Here is a 15,160-nt window from a genome sequence, read left to right as displayed (position 1 = left end):
GAGGTCCGACGGCACATGCACGCACATGCTGCTGAGAGCAGAGGTATCACAGGTTTCATCCCTCTGGACAAAAATTCACTGAAGCAGCAGAAAAAGAAAACAACGCTTCACGTTGGAAGAACATCATCATGAGTTCTTTATCTACAGCTTTCAGTACCAATAATCAGCTATGTGCTGCAGGCCTTCAGGCTCCCAGTCGTTAAACCGTGACGGTAACGTCTGTGGACCCAGCAGTCCTACCTAATTATCTCCACCCTTCCTGTTTGATCGACTGCAAGCAGGTATCTGCTATAAAACGCCAGGCCAGGAAAATCTGCTTTGTCTGTTTCCTCCTCAGCTACACAAAGACATCTGCTCACAGCGCCAGCTTTGGCTAAATGCATGTGTACAGTGAGGCTGTGATTGCAGAGGAATAGTGAAATAATTTGAACGCAGGAGCTTCAGAGGGTTCCTTCGACAGCACGCTGATCTGAACTCTAATACTTGTATGATTTATATTATTGTTCATTATAATATTTATGAGCTGAGCTGAATCCGGTCAGAGGTCAGTGCCGACACGCAGGCTGCTCAGTAACGCTCGCTTTCACCTTTAAAGACACACGTGTGTGCACTTTGAACCAAACTTTATTGACAACACGTTTACGGTAAAGACCCCTCCTCTGTCCCCACTGCGCAGGCGCTAACTCTGTCAGAGTCTGTCGTGCACGCGCACGTCGGTGCTCGGACGTGATCCGGATCGGACCCGGACCTGGCTGCGCGTTCACGAGCTGGTACAGAGACGCGCACGCTGTTAGGATGGAGAGGAAGAGGAGGAGCGTGCAGTGACGGAGCGCAGGGTGTTTGTTTACAGAAGAAGAGGAGGAAGAGGTGAAGCTGCGCCTCAGAAGAGTCTCGCTCCTGAAACAGCGCGAGGAGAGGAGGAGGAAGAGGAGGAAGAGTCCCCAACTTCTGACTCCGTAAACTTCCTGCACGCTCCACGGTCGGGCCGTGCTACCGCGCATGCGCCCTGAAGTTTTCACCCCATCGGAACACAATGGACCGATTGTGACGTCACCGGTTGCTTATCCGGATCTGAACCAGTGACGGCGGCGGGAGCGCGCCTCGGCTCAGCGCGTGACCGTGAGTGTTTACTGAGAAGTAAACTTTACGTAACTTTTGCTAAATCCAAACATGTTTTACAAACACACGTTTGACAGACACACAAAGACACACGTCAGCTCCTCCCTCCACCGTGTCCAGAACATGCAGCTCTGCTGACACAGGTCGTCGTGGACCTTCAAGAACATGTCGTGGACCTTCAATGACCTGTGGCTCAGGGTGCGCTGGTGCTACAGGACACCTTTAGGTTCGGACACGGTGTTCGTTATGGACACGCTGTGGTTTCCACAGAAGACCAACAACTCAGCACCGCTCGGGTTCAGATCCAGGAGGCCGTTCCTCCTAACCACACCCCTCCAGGTCTCGCTGTCGTTGTCCATATGAGCACTGACGTCTCCCAGCAGGACAACAGGGTCCCCAGGTGGGGAACCCTCCAGCGCCCCACCCGGGGACTCAAGTAAAGCTGGGTACTCAGAACCGTTGTCCCGCGAATAAGTGCAGACGACAGTCACACTTAACTGCTTCCCACCAGGGAGGTGACATTCCACGTCCCAGTTACTAGTCTTGGTAGCCGGGGTTCGGCCCACCAGGGCTGCCTGACACACGTTGCACCCGACCCCTACGATGCCTCCTGCAGGCGGTGGGCCTCTTTTTACCTTTTTTGGCTGTGCCCGGCCGGGCCCTAACGGACTAAGGCCCGACCCCCAGACTCTCGCACTCGGGCACCCTCGCAGGTCTGGCTCCAGGTCGGGGCCTCGGTAACTTTATCCCAGGCAGGGTGAACATCACCATTAAAGCTGTTTTTTAAGTTATCGTCCCTGCAGAACCGTCTGCACCATGAGATACTCGTATGCTGAGATCTCCAGTAACTAGTATCATCTGGAGTACAGTCAGATTCTGACGACACAACAGCAGAATTAGACTGCTCAGCAAAAACAAATATGGCTTTATGTTATGAAGTAAAAATGTAAGTGAAACACAGGAAGTGCAATCAAAACAAAACAGGTGGGAGCTGGTCTCACTGTTTCTTACATACAACCAAAAATAAATAACTTTGTTTACAAAAGCTGTAATTTATGTTTTATTACAGTTTTATTAAAGCTCAAAGTTTTGTTGAAGCGGTGTTTCAGGCTTTGAGGGTCAGTTAGCAAAGTGACCAAAAGTCTGTGGACACACCTTCATGTTCAGAAACCAACATCATCATTATCACGTGGTCCACCTTAACTCAGCTAGCCAATCACAGCACAGCTCTGAGAACTCCGAGTGCCTCACCTGACCCGGAGAGTGAAGGGTTAAACCCTGCAGAACCTAAAAAACACACACACACACACACACACACACACACACACACACACACACACACACACACACACACACAGTCATGTTGTGCAACAGTCTGAAGCAACACAGCTGAGCAGGGTGGAGTGAACAGGAAGTAGAGAAGAAGCAGAGTGGGATCTGCAGGGCGGTGCACTCTTCTGGACAGACAGACTGCACGAGGGGTGAGACACGTTACTGCTTTTACTCGGACCTCTGCCTCCACACACTGTGTTGGTTTTTGTGCTCTACGGGGACCTGGGTGTGTACATGCTTCTCTGAGGACTTCGAGTGTATTGTGTGTGTTAGTTTTTGTGCTTTATGTGGACGTACCAGAGGTCTGTGCATCTGACGACTTAGTCCACTGATGTAGACCACCTGCGTTTATTGTGAGGCTACGTCCCCAGGATGCGGATCAACACACGTGCACATGCTCAGTGTGTCCTGTTTGGACATAAACAGCAGTGAATGTTAGGAGGCGTACCTGTCAGGTGTCTTCACACTGGACTGTGGTTAAAGCTGAACTTTGACCCCTAAGCTCCTCCTCTGTAGATCAAAAATCCATGTTTATTCTTAATTGTGTTTAATTTTTTAAGCTTGTGTCTCTGAAATGTCCCAATAAACCACATTAACTGGTGTACTCTGCTGTGTGTCAGTGAGCCTGTGGAGTGTGTGCGTGAGAATGAGTGGTGGTAAAAAGAGGAGTGGCTTTCAGATCACCAGCGTGACTTCAGAGGTGAACCAGAGTCCAGCAGACCAATTGTCTCCTAGCGCTGTCCTGCCCATCATCCAATCAGAGGTCTCTCTGCAGTCCCCCCTCTGCAGCCCTCAGGGAAGCTCCTCCCAGCCAACCACACCCTCTCTGAAGAGGAAGTACGTCTCCCTCGATGGCGGGCAGGGGGCGGGGTCTTCCTCCAGGTTCAGGGTGGTGAGACTAGTGAGCGGAGCCGGCGGCGGAGGCCGGGGTGAATCGTATCGTCGCGGGCGATGGATGTGCACAGAGTTCACAGAGCGGCAGGAAGGCCCGGGGTTCAGGCGGGTAATGGACAGCATGAGACACGCCCACTCCTTGGAGTCCCTGGAGATGATTGGCCGGGAAAGCGAGTGGGGTGGAGTCCACTCTCAGGACAACACCCATATGCTGGCTCAGCACGTGCTGCACAGCGGCCCGCCTTCACCCACGCACCAGACGCCAGCTAATGTCCGGCTGCTCGACCACAAGGAGTCACGCCTTGTGGTCGAGCAGGGCTTAGGCTCCACCCCTCCACCACCTTCACCCCGCCCACGCTTCGCCCCAACTCCTCTGCGGCTGGATGTGGACGCCTCAGGACGGGTAAACACACACACAGACACTCGTTTTAATGCCTTAGTGAGGACATCAATCTGACATAATATTTTTGCTAGCCTCTTACCCTAACCCTCAGAAACGACCTAATCTGGACTAACCCGGACTAGCCCAGACCTAATCTGGACTAACCCGGGCCTGACCAGAACCTCATTTAACTCCAAAGCACAACCACAGTGGGCTTTATGTTCAAATGTAAAGAGAAAACCCACCAATCAGCAGCCATATCCCTACTCCTTTGTGAAGCATTTGGTTCCCACAAAGACATTTAGACAAGTATACACGCACACACACGTGTCCTACTGCCTGACTCAGGCGTGATCTCTGCACAGGTGGAGGCTGTTAGCTGCACGCCTTCTCGTTTGCGACGTAGCTGAGTTAGCAGCACCTGTTCTGCTCTGCAGTTTCACCCCTGACACACTAGGGGGCGGTGCAGCTGCTAACAGAGGTGGGGCTAGGGCGTCAGCTGCTTGTGATGTCACAGCTGCAGCTGATCGAGCTGATTGTTGATCAGGTCATTGGAATAATAAAAACATGTACGTGCAGCAGTGACATCAGCGCAACATGTGACATCATCATGACATCACTGAGGAAACCCGCTGGTATATAAAATGAATCTTTAATGTTAGAACATTGCTCGTTGTTTTTACGACAGTCACTCACACCTGTGTCTCACCTGTCAGTCTGTCCTCAGGCTGTCTCACTCTCAGCCTGGCTCCCCCCCTGCTGGACTGTACCAACCCCCTCTGACCCCCGCTCAGACGCCGTCAGGCTTCAGCCTGGACCGCACCATGTTCGACCTGCCGGGGGACGCCAGGTGAGTGTGTTTAACAGGTGTTTGTGATGTCACTGCTCAGTGGGAGGAGTCAGGATGCTTCTCAGAGGTCAGCTGATTAGTTTTCAGTGTTTGGTTTGTTTGTGATTGATCAGGTTGATTGATTGAATGATGAACCCGGACTTTCACAATAAAAGTCCACCCTGTTTGAACTGCGTGCGTCTTAGAGGGCGGTGATGTCATACAGTTTCAGGTAACAGCCAATAAAACACCTGAGAGTCAAACTGACATTAAAGACAACTAATAGACCAAAACGCCTGGAAACCAACCACAGAAATGTCAGCGATCAATATCAGTGATCAGGAATTAATTACTGATCAATACCAGTGAGTGATTACTGATTAGTTCCAGTAATGAGCAGGCAGTTGGTCGTTTCCATGGTCCCTCCGTCTGAATCAATGGGCCTCTGTCTGCGAGTGGGCGGGAGAAGAATGCTGCTGCTGCCTTGCCATTGGCTGAGACCGTGAGTGGGCAGGAGCTGGCAGGCAGCAGCCAATCAGAGAGCAGAGATGTGTGGGAGTGACAGAGAACATGAAGATCTGAAGTCTGGACGCACCTTAGTCTGAAGACAACATCTGGATACAGCTGCTGACATTTACACACCTGTGAGCTCACAAGGAGGCAGCCAATCAGGGGCCACCTGGGAAGGCGGAGTCAGAGGTATTACGATTACATTAAGCTGATTGGAGTTTGCTCTGATGGTGTGCTGTGATTAGTTGGTGCTCTGTGGTGAAGTTCTCACTGGATGTTTCCTGTTGTGCTGTGCTGTGATTGGACTGGGTTTTTTTTCAGAGTGCTGTGATTGGACTGTAAAATATGTAGCTGAGTTCTGATTGGCTGGTGTTTCAGTGGGCCTCCATCAGCTGAAGATGTTTGTAGGTGAGAAGAAGAGGACCTGTCAAACACGTCCTCAGCGCCGTCTCCCTTCGACTCCGCCCCTTCCTCCCAGGACTCTGCAGCTTGTTGCTAAGCAACTGGAGCCTCCAGTTGTCTTACGGGATCATACAAAGGTCAAAGGTCGTGGCTCAGCTGTCAGGGAGTCCTGGCCAAGTTCTAGGACATCGATCCAAGAACTCAAACCACGGGTGACTCAGAGGTCCCTGACCCCTCCCTCCAGAGCTCAGCCTGTCACAGAGGCCCGCCACCGATCCACCAATCAACCACAGCCATCCCAGCGACCCCAGAATCCTCTGCGTCACACTGCCCCGCATCCTCATTGGTCAGTTCCTGCCAGGGCTTCACCCACCGGGCAGGGCTCTGAGGCCACTATGATGGCTCTGCTGCTGTTCTGCAACAGGTAACCACGGTAACCCGGGCGGGGTTCAGATTCACCTGCAAAATAATAAATATGTGATAGTACCTGTCCAGGGCACCGTCGTAATGGAGATTTATCATTTCAGTGGGTTTGTTCATGGTTAGATAAAGTAATAACAGGTGAGAAGAACATCTGTGCAGATTAGAGATGGACCGATCCGATATTACGTATCGGTATCGGTCCGATACTGACCTAAATTACTGGATCGGATATCGGAGAAAAATAAAAAATGTAATCCGATCCATTAAATATCAGGAAAGCACCTCACAAAACTTGCAACACGCCGTAACTCACCTCAGAACGTTAGCACGTCGGAGCAGTATGCATCACGTGATAGAGCGGCTGTGGCATGCGGGACCTGTCGGTGGTCTGGATAGCATGTGGAGCTTCGCTAGCAACCCGGCATTTCATCTCCGACAAAGTTATCCCGAGAGAAGTAAAGCAAGTGTGTAAGTCCATCTCTGAATGTTTGTAAAGCATTCCTGCGTTAAGCTTAACAAGCGACTGCCTCTTCTGGCTGCTGCTTCAATCATGAAACTGCTTAATGATCAGCTGATCGGCTTTTCTGTCGCGAGTCCGTGTCTCTGGTTTGTTTTTGGCCCACTTTGCACCAGAAAGAGGAAACCAGCGGCTGAACAACAGCAGCACGTTTAAGCTTGATCAGCTGTTGTTAGAATGTATTTAATATTACTTTCTACTCCAGGATCTTTTTCTACGTAGCTGACGCTGGTAACTGTGCAGGGGTGGATCTAGCAAAGTTTAGCCAGGGGGGCCGATAGGGCATTAATGAATGAATAATGAATGAATGAATGAATATTCTTTATTGTCATTGTCACAAGTACAATGAAATTGAAAGATGTCTCCGGTCAGTGCAACATCACGAAAGATAAATACTTAAAAACTATAATAGATATGATATAAAAGATAGAAATACATATAAAATACAGTATTCTCATACAGTAAATACACCCAAGCAATCCAGGCCTAAGGCCCCATACAGACACTCAACATACGACCTAGTTGATATATCACTCAAACAATCAATCACTCAGTCAATTTGTTAGCGCATCCAACAAAACATGTCTGAAAGCATTCCAACATCAAGGGCACAAATGACAACAGGGGCAATGAAAGTCATCTACTTTTAGTAGCATTGAGACATGATATTGCAATTGGGTAGAAACTGTGTTTGAGTCTGTTAGTCCTTGTGTATGTTGTTCTATACCGTTTACCTGAAGGCAGCAGTTCGAACATGGAGTGTCCAGGGTGTGAGGTGTCCTTTATGATGTTATGGGCTCTTTTGAGGCAGCGGGAACTGTGTAGGTCTTTCAGTTTGAGGAGAGGGCAGCCGATTGTCCTTTGGGCAGCGTTGATTACTCCCTGGAGTGCTTTCCTCTGAGCCACTGTGCAGCTAGCGTACCATATGCCTATGCAGTACGTTAGTATGCTTTCGATGGACATACTTTTCTTTCTTATTCTCATTTAAAATGTCGAGCTTTTAATAAATAATTATCTGACACCCAAAGTTTTAATTTGATGTAAAATGAATAGAAGTCAATTACTGTATATAGTAACTATTAAGTCTAATATATATACCCTAGTAAGCTATAGTACTTTTTACTTTGGGAAGGTACCATCTGTGCAGTCTGCAATTTTGTTGAAGAAAGATGTTGAATCTATTTAATATTTCTTGAAAAATAATTGATTTCTGTGCATTTTTTTCACACTGCATCAAATTAAGGTTGATTACGTCGATTAAGCATCATGAGGTGGCGCGTGAGGGGTGGTTCCCTATTTTTTATTTATTTATTTTTGTTGCTGGGAGTTGGAACCCTATTAGTTAGGTTGCTTAATATTTACGCTAAGTACTCTTTAAAATACCAGAATAGGGAGGATGGTGTAGGTCTAAGTTTATTAGATTGATCAGTATTGCTGAACTATGAAATGTTTTTTTTTGCATACAGGTATAACAGAATAGCTTTAGTGTAGTTGTTGTTTTAAACTTGAGTATGAACTTATACAAAATGCAGCAAGATATTTAAAAAACAGTTTTGTTGATTAAAAAACACTATATCGGATTCATATCGGTATCGACAGATATCCAAATTTATGATATCGGTATCGGTATCGGACATAAAAAAGTGGTATCGTGCCATCTCTAGTGCAGATGTGGATAAAGGTGCTGATAACGGTCATTCACCTGTCTCAAAGTCACCTATCAGAGAGTCACCTGCCTTTCTCACCTGCCTGTCTCAGCTGCCTGTCTCTCACCTGTCTGTCTCACCTGCCTGTCTCTCACCTGTATGTCTCTCACCTGTCTGTCTCACCTGCCTGTCTCTCACCTGTATGTCTCTCACCTGTCTGTCTCACAGGCCTGTCTCTCACCTGCCTGTCTCTCACCTGTCTGTCTCACTTGCCTGTCTATCACCTGTCTGTCTCTCACATGTCTGTCTCACCTGCCTGTCTCTCACCTGTCTGTCTCTCGCCTGTCTGTCACCTGTCTGTCTCACTTGCCTGTCTATCACCTGTCTGTCTCTCGCCTGTCTGTCTCACCTGCCTGTCTCTCACCTGTCTGTCTCTCGCCTGTCTGTCACCTGTCTGTCTCACTTGCCTGTCTATCACCTGTCTGTCTCTCACCTGTCTGTCTCACTTGCCTGTCTATCACCTGTCTGTCTGTCACCTGTCTGTCTCACCTGCCTGTCTCTCACCTGTCTGTCTCTCGCCTGTCTGTCACCTGTCTGTCTCACTTGCCTGTCTATCACCTGTCTGTCTCTCACCTGTCTGTCTCACCTGCCTGTCTCTCACCTTTCTGTCTATCACCTGTCTGTCTCACCTTCCTGTCTATCACCTGTCTGTCTCTCACCTGTCTGTCTCACATGCTTGTCTCTCACCTTTCTGTCTTTCACTTGTCTGTCTCGCCTGCCTGTCTCTCACCTGCCTGTCTCTCGCCTGTCTGTCACCTGTCTGTCTCACTTGCCTGTCTATCACCTGTCTGTCTCTCACCTGTCTGTCTCACCTGCCTGTCTCTCACCTTTCTGTCTATCACCTGTCTGTCTCACCTTCCTGTCTATCACCTGTCTGTCTCTCACCTGTCTGTCTCACATGCTTGTCTCTCACCTTTCTGTCTTTCACTTGTCTGTCTTGCCTGCCTGTCTCTCACCTGTCTGTCTCACCTGTCTGTCTCTCACCTGCCTGTCTCTCACCTGTCTGTCTCACAGGCCTGTCTCTCACCTGCCTGTCTCTCACCTGCCTGTCTCTCACCTGTCTGTCTCTCACCTGCCTGTCTCCCACCTGCCTGTCTATCACCTGTCTGTCTCACCTGCCTATTTCTCACCTGTCTGTCTCTCACCTGCCTGTCTCTCACCTGTCTGTCTCTCACCTGCCTGTCTCTCACCTGTCTGCCTCACTTGCCTGTCTCTCACCTGTCTGTCTCTCACCTGTCTGTCTTTCACCTGCCTGTCTCTCACCTGTCAGTCTCTCACCTGCCTGTCTCTCACCTGTCTTTCTCACCTGTCTGTCTCTCACCTGTCTTTCTCACCTGTCTGTCTCTCACCTGCCTGTCTCTCACTTGCCTGCCTCACCTGCCTGTCTCTCACCTGTCTGTCTCACAGGCCTGTCTCTCACCTGCCTGTCTGTCTCACATGCCTCTCTCTCACCTGTCTCTCTCTCACGTGTCTCTCTCACCTGCCTGTCTATCACCTGTCTATCTCACCTGTCTGTCTTTCTCAGCTGTCTGCCTCTCACCTGTGTGTCTCACCTGCCTGTCTCTCTCACCTGTGTGTCTCTCACCTGTCTGTCTCACCTGCCTTTCTCTCACCTGCCTGTCTCACCTGCCTGTCTGTCTCTCACCTGCCTGTCTCTCATTTGCCTGTCTGTCACCTGCCTGTCTGTCACCTGTCTGCTTCACCTGCCTGTCTCTCACCTGTCTGTCTCACATGCCTGTCTCTCACCTGCCTGTCTTTCACCTGTCTGTCTCACTTGCCTGTCTATCACCTGTCTATCTCACCTGCCTGTCTTTCTCACCTGCCTGTCTCTCACCTGTGTGTCTCACCTGCCTGTCTCTCACCTGTGTGTCTCTCACCTGTCTGTCTCACCTGCCTTTCTCTCACCTGCCTGTCTCTCACCTGCCTGTCTCACTTGCCTGTTTATCACCTGTCTGTCTCACATGCCTGTCTCTCACCTGTCAGTCTCTCAACTGTCTGTCTGTCTCTCTCTCACGTGTCTGTCTCACCTGCCTGTCTCTCACTTGCCTGTCTATCACCTGCCTGTCTCTCACCTGTCTGCCTCACCTGCCTGTCTCTCACCTGTCAGTCTCTCAACTGTCTGTCTGTCTCTCTCTCACGTGTCTGTCTCACCTGCCTGTCTCTCACCTGTCTGTCTCACTTGCCTGTTTATCACCTGTCTGTCTCACCTGCCTGTCTGTCTCACCTGTCTGTCTCACCTGCCTGTCTGTCTCACCTGTCTGTCTCACATGCCTGTCTCTCACCTGTCTGTCTCACCTGCCTGTCTTTCTCACCTGTCTATCTCACCTGCCTGTCTGTCTCACCTGTCTGTCTCACCTGCATGTCTCTCACCTGTATGTTTCACCTGTCTTTCTCACATGCCTGTCTGTCTCACATGCCTGTCTCTCACCTGCCTGTCTTTCACCTGTCTGTCTCACTTGCCTGTCTATCACCTGTCTATCTCACCTGCCTGTCTTTCTCACCTGCCTGTCTCTCACCTGTGTGTCTCACCTGCCTGTCTCTCACCTGTGTGTCTCTCACCTGTCTGTCTCACCTGCCTTTCTCTCACCTGCCTGTCTCTCACCTGCCTGTCTCACTTGCCTGTTTATCACCTGTCTGTCTCACATGCCTGTCTCTCACCTGTCAGTCTCTCAACTGTCTGTCTGTCTCTCTCTCACGTGTCTGTCTCACCTGCCTGTCTCTCACTTGCCTGTCTATCACCTGCCTGTCTCTCACCTGTCTGCCTCACCTGCCTGTCTCTCACCTGTCAGTCTCTCAACTGTCTGTCTGTCTCTCTCTCACGTGTCTGTCTCACCTGCCTGTCTCTCACCTGTCTGTCTCACTTGCCTGTTTATCACCTGTCTGTCTCACCTGCCTGTCTGTCTCACCTGTCTGTCTCACCTGCCTGTCTGTCTCACCTGTCTGTCTCACATGCCTGTCTCTCACCTGTCTGTCTCACCTGCCTGTCTTTCTCACCTGTCTATCTCACCTGCCTGTCTGTCTCACCTGTCTGTCTCACCTGCATGTCTCTCACCTGTATGTTTCACCTGTCTTTCTCACCTGCCTGTGTCTCACCTGCCTGTCTCTCGCCTGCCTGTCTCTCAGCTGTCTCTCACCTGCCTGTTTCTCACCTGTCTGTCTCACCTGTCTGTCTCACCTGCCTGTCTCTCACCTGTATGTCTCACCTGCCTGTCTCTCACCTGCCTGTCTCTCACCTGCCTGTCTGTCACCTGTATGTCTCACCTGTCTGTCTCTCACCTTCCTGTCTCTCACCTGTATGTCTCACCTTCCTGTCTCTCACCTGTATGTCTCACCTGCCTGTCTCACCTGCCTGTCTCTCACCTGCCTGTCTCTCACCTGTATGTCTCACCTTCCTGTCTCTCACCTGTATGTCTCACCTGCCTGTCTCACCTGCCTGTCTCTCACCTGCCTGTCTCTCACCTGTATGTCTCACCTGCCTGTCTCACCTGCCTGTCTCTCACCTGCCTGTCTCTCACCTGTCTGTCTCACCTGTCTGTCTCACCTGCCTGTCTCTCACCTGTCTGTCTCTCTGTGTCTTGCAGTAGTTCCAGTACCAGTTTGATCGCCATCGACAACAAAATTGAGCAGGCCATGGTGAGTCCTGTTTCTACGTTTCTAGTCGTCTATCAGGCGTCGATCTATAAACCTTTGTATCTGTTGCTGGTAGATTCTGTCATGAAGACATCAAGTCGTCTGTTGTTTTTCTAGTTGTATATTTACTCTTTGCAGTGAGAGAGAGTTTGTCTGTGACTCTGTTCCTGTGTAGATATTTCAGTTCTGTAGTTATTTGATTTCACCTTGATTTAAACGAGGATAACCTGACTCCTGAGGTTAAGGATCTGTTGTGTGAGAGGGTCCTGACTGAGAGACAGTCAGCAGTGGTTAAACAACAGCTGTAAAGGTTTCTGAGCCAACTCTGATGGTGGTCCTCCGTCAGGTCGGTCCTGGCTCAGTTTGTCCTCAATCTGAGGTTGAATGCATACATTCCAAGTATGCATGTAGAGCTGTTCAGATCTGTCCCTGCTGCTGACGACCATAAATGTGACACCGTTCTGTGGTTACAAACGTCTCTCAGTGAGGACATATGAGCAGGAGTTCTCCTCTATGCTGATGATGCTGTTAATCACACAATGCTCCCTCTGTAGGACGGGCTTTATGATTGGCTAGTTTATTTATGCACATCACGTGTGTGTGTGTGTAGGACCTGGTGAAGAGTCACCTGATGCTGGCGGTGAGGGAGGAGGTGGAGCTTCTGAGAGAACAAATCAGAGAGCTGCAGGAGAGGAACCGGCAACTGGAGAGAGAGAACCACACGCTGAGGGCGCTGACCCACAGCATGCACACTCAATAACACACACACTAACACACACACACACACTAACACACTCACACGTGCCGTCATGTCAGGGTTAACAGCACGGCGTTCCGGCTCCTGCGTTTTCTGATCAGCTGATGCTTCAGAGACACTCGCTGTGCCCTCCTGCTCGTCCTCCTTCATGTACCTGTAGTACTGTTGAACTGCAGTATTTGTGGTACTGTGTACTGATGAAAGGTGTGTGTTTCTGTGTGTGTGTGTGTGTGTGTGTGTGTGCAAGTACTTACAGCATCTGACAAAAGTGAGCACACCCTGACATTTCTGTAAATGTTGTGTTAGCTCCTTTCATGGGACAACGTTGTAGGTAACAAAAGAGAGAAGACCCGAGGTGAAAATGTCCAAACTGTGGCCAAAAGTATTATGTTTGGCCACCATTATTTTCCAACACTGCCTCAACTCTGTTGGTCATGGAGTTCACTGGAGCTCCACAGAGTGCCGCTGAATCCTCTCCCACTCCGATGACATCCTTGCACTCCTCCACCTTCCATTTGAGGATGCCCCACAGATGCTCAGTAGGGTTTGGAGACATGGTTGGTCTGAGCACTGACAGGCTGACCCTCCACGCCTCTGCAGCAATGCTGGCAGCACTCATACCTGTTTTCAAAGACAACCTCTGGATATGACACTGAGCACGTGCACTCAGCTTCTTTTGTCGACCATGTCCTGTTAAACTGCTGGATGGTCTCGACCACCGTGCTGCAGCTCAGTTTCAGAGTGTTGGCGAGTCACGTGACACCAGGGAGGGAAAATGGCTAATCGGGCTCAGTTTGGACATCTTCACCTATGGCTGTACTCTCTTTTGTTTCCCAGGGATTCAGTCACTAATGGCTGTGGGTGGAGTTATTTAGAGGTGACACCAAATGTGCACTGTTGTACAAGCTGCTTACTTTACATTGTATCAACGTGTCAGATTGACAGTGTGTCCTGTGAAAAGATGTAACGAAATATCTCCAAAAATGTGAGGCTGTGCTCTGTGTGCGAGTGTGTGTCTGTGTGTGTGTGAGTGAGTGTGTCTGTGTGTGTCTGTGTGCGTGTGTGTGTCTGTGTGTGTGTGAGTGAGTGTGTGTGTGTGTGTCTGTGTGTGCGAGTGTGTCTGTGTGCGAGTGTGTGTGTGAGTGTGTGTCTGTGTGTGCGAGTGTGTCTGTGTGCGAGTGTGTCTGTCTGTGTCTGTGTGCGAGTGTGTGTGCCTGTGTGTGCGAATGTGTGTGTCTGTGTGTGCGAGTGTGTGTTTCTGTGTGTGCGAGTGTGTCTGTGTGCGAGTGTGTGTGTCTGTGTGTGTGTGTGTGTCTGTGTGTGCGAGTGTGTCTGTGTGCGAGTGTGTGTTTCTGTGTGTGCGAGTGTGTGTGTCTGTGTGCGAGTGTGTGTGTCTGTGTGTGCGAGTGTGTCTGTGTGCGAGTGTGTGTGTCTGTGTGCGAGTGTGTGTGTCTGTGTGTGTGTGTGTGTGTCTGTGTGTGCGAGTGTGTCTGTGTGCGAGTGTGTGTGTCTGTGTGTGCGAGTGTGTCTGTCTGTGTGTGTGTGTGTGTGTGTGTGTCTGTGTGTGCGAGTGTGTCTGTGTGCGAGTGTGTGTGTCTGTGTGTGTGTGTGTGTCTGTGTGTGTGTGTGTGTGTGTGTGTGTGTCTGTGTGTGTGTGAGTGAGTGTGTCTGTGTGTGTCTGTGTGCGTGTGTGTGTGTGTGTGTGTCTGTGTGCGAGTGTGTGTTTCTGTGTGTGCGAGTGTGTGTGTCTGTGTGCGAGTGTGTGTGTCTGTGTGCGAGTGTGTCTGTGTGCGAGTGTGTGTGTCTGTGTGTGTGTGTGTGTCTGTGTGTGCGAGTGTGTGTGTCTGTGTGTGTGTGTGTGTCTGTGTGTGCGAGTGTGTCTGTGTGCGAGTGTGTCTGTCTGTGTGTGTGTGTGTGTCTGTGTGTGCGAGTGTGTGTGTCTGTGTGTGTGTGTGTGTGTGTGTGTCTGTGTGCGAGTGTGTGTGTCTGTGTGTGTGTGTGTGTGTGTGTGTGTGTGTGTGTGTGTGTGTGTGTGTGTGTGTGTGTGTGTGTCTGTGTGTAGGTGTGGAGGACAGTGAGGATGATGGGTGGAGTCAGCAGCTCAGCTCCAGGCAGCAGAGGTGTTGTCAGAAACCGATGGACGAGTCAGAGCTGATGGTTTGAAACTCCTTCTTTGAGAGCCCCTCCCACCCCGAGGAGGTTACTTCCTGTTTAAAGGGAGTTTTTCCTCCCCACTGTCCCACCGTGTGAAGCACTCGGAGGCGACTGTTGTGATTTGTGCTGCAAAGTAATCGTCCAAGGTGTCCCGATGATGTGTTTCAGTGTGGCTGCTGAGGAAGGAGTTGCTTCATCAATTTGAACTGTAGCTCAGGATCAGCGGGCTCCGCCCTCACCATGGGTCAGGCTGGACCCACTGTGACCCCTGATCACTCACACACACAGACACACACACACACACACGCATCCTGTAACACAGTAACCCAGAATGTGCCTTACTGACCTCACCTGACGGTGTGGGCGTGGCCTAACGGTCGCACCTGGGACTGTTTGTATTAGCCGTCCAGATGCTGATGCTGATGATGAAGAGTAGAGTCTAATAAATTAATAAAGCCTTACAGACTGATGTTTGTGTGGTCCCTCTGTGTTTGCTGTCTCTCTG

General features: G+C 50.1%; 1 protein-coding gene across 4 annotated transcripts; it reads left to right on the top strand.

Annotated features, from left to right (window-relative positions):
* The first annotated feature begins 718 nt into the window (after window positions 1-718).
* LOC309703613 (TSC22 domain family protein 4-like) lies at window positions 719-15,124 on the top strand. Of its 4 annotated transcripts, none has more exons than XM_082528536.1 (5): window positions 719-1,119; window positions 3,072-3,748; window positions 4,444-4,577; window positions 11,699-11,747; window positions 12,355-15,124. In XM_082528536.1, the coding sequence occupies exons 2-5, from the start codon at window positions 3,098-3,100 to the stop codon at window positions 12,502-12,504; spliced, it is 984 nt and encodes a 327-aa protein (XP_082384662.1). In that variant the 5' UTR covers window positions 719-1,119; window positions 3,072-3,097; the 3' UTR covers window positions 12,505-15,124. The 4 variants fall into 4 exon arrangements, with proteins under 4 accessions (XP_082384662.1, XP_082384659.1, XP_082384660.1 ...); XM_082528533.1 differs by having other exon boundaries at window positions 721-1,119; window positions 11,696-11,747; XM_082528534.1 differs by lacking the exon at window positions 719-1,119 and adding an exon at window positions 2,466-2,600 and having other exon boundaries at window positions 11,696-11,747.
* Window positions 15,125-15,160: the final 36 nt, after the last annotated feature.

This window comes from Aulonocara stuartgranti, assembly GCF_965226115.1.
Source record: "Aulonocara stuartgranti genome assembly, chromosome: 3".
NCBI lineage: Eukaryota > Metazoa > Chordata > Actinopteri > Cichliformes > Cichlidae > Aulonocara > Aulonocara stuartgranti.
The sequence above is the reverse complement of the archived record's forward strand: the minus strand, read 5'-3'. Positions and strand labels throughout refer to the sequence as shown.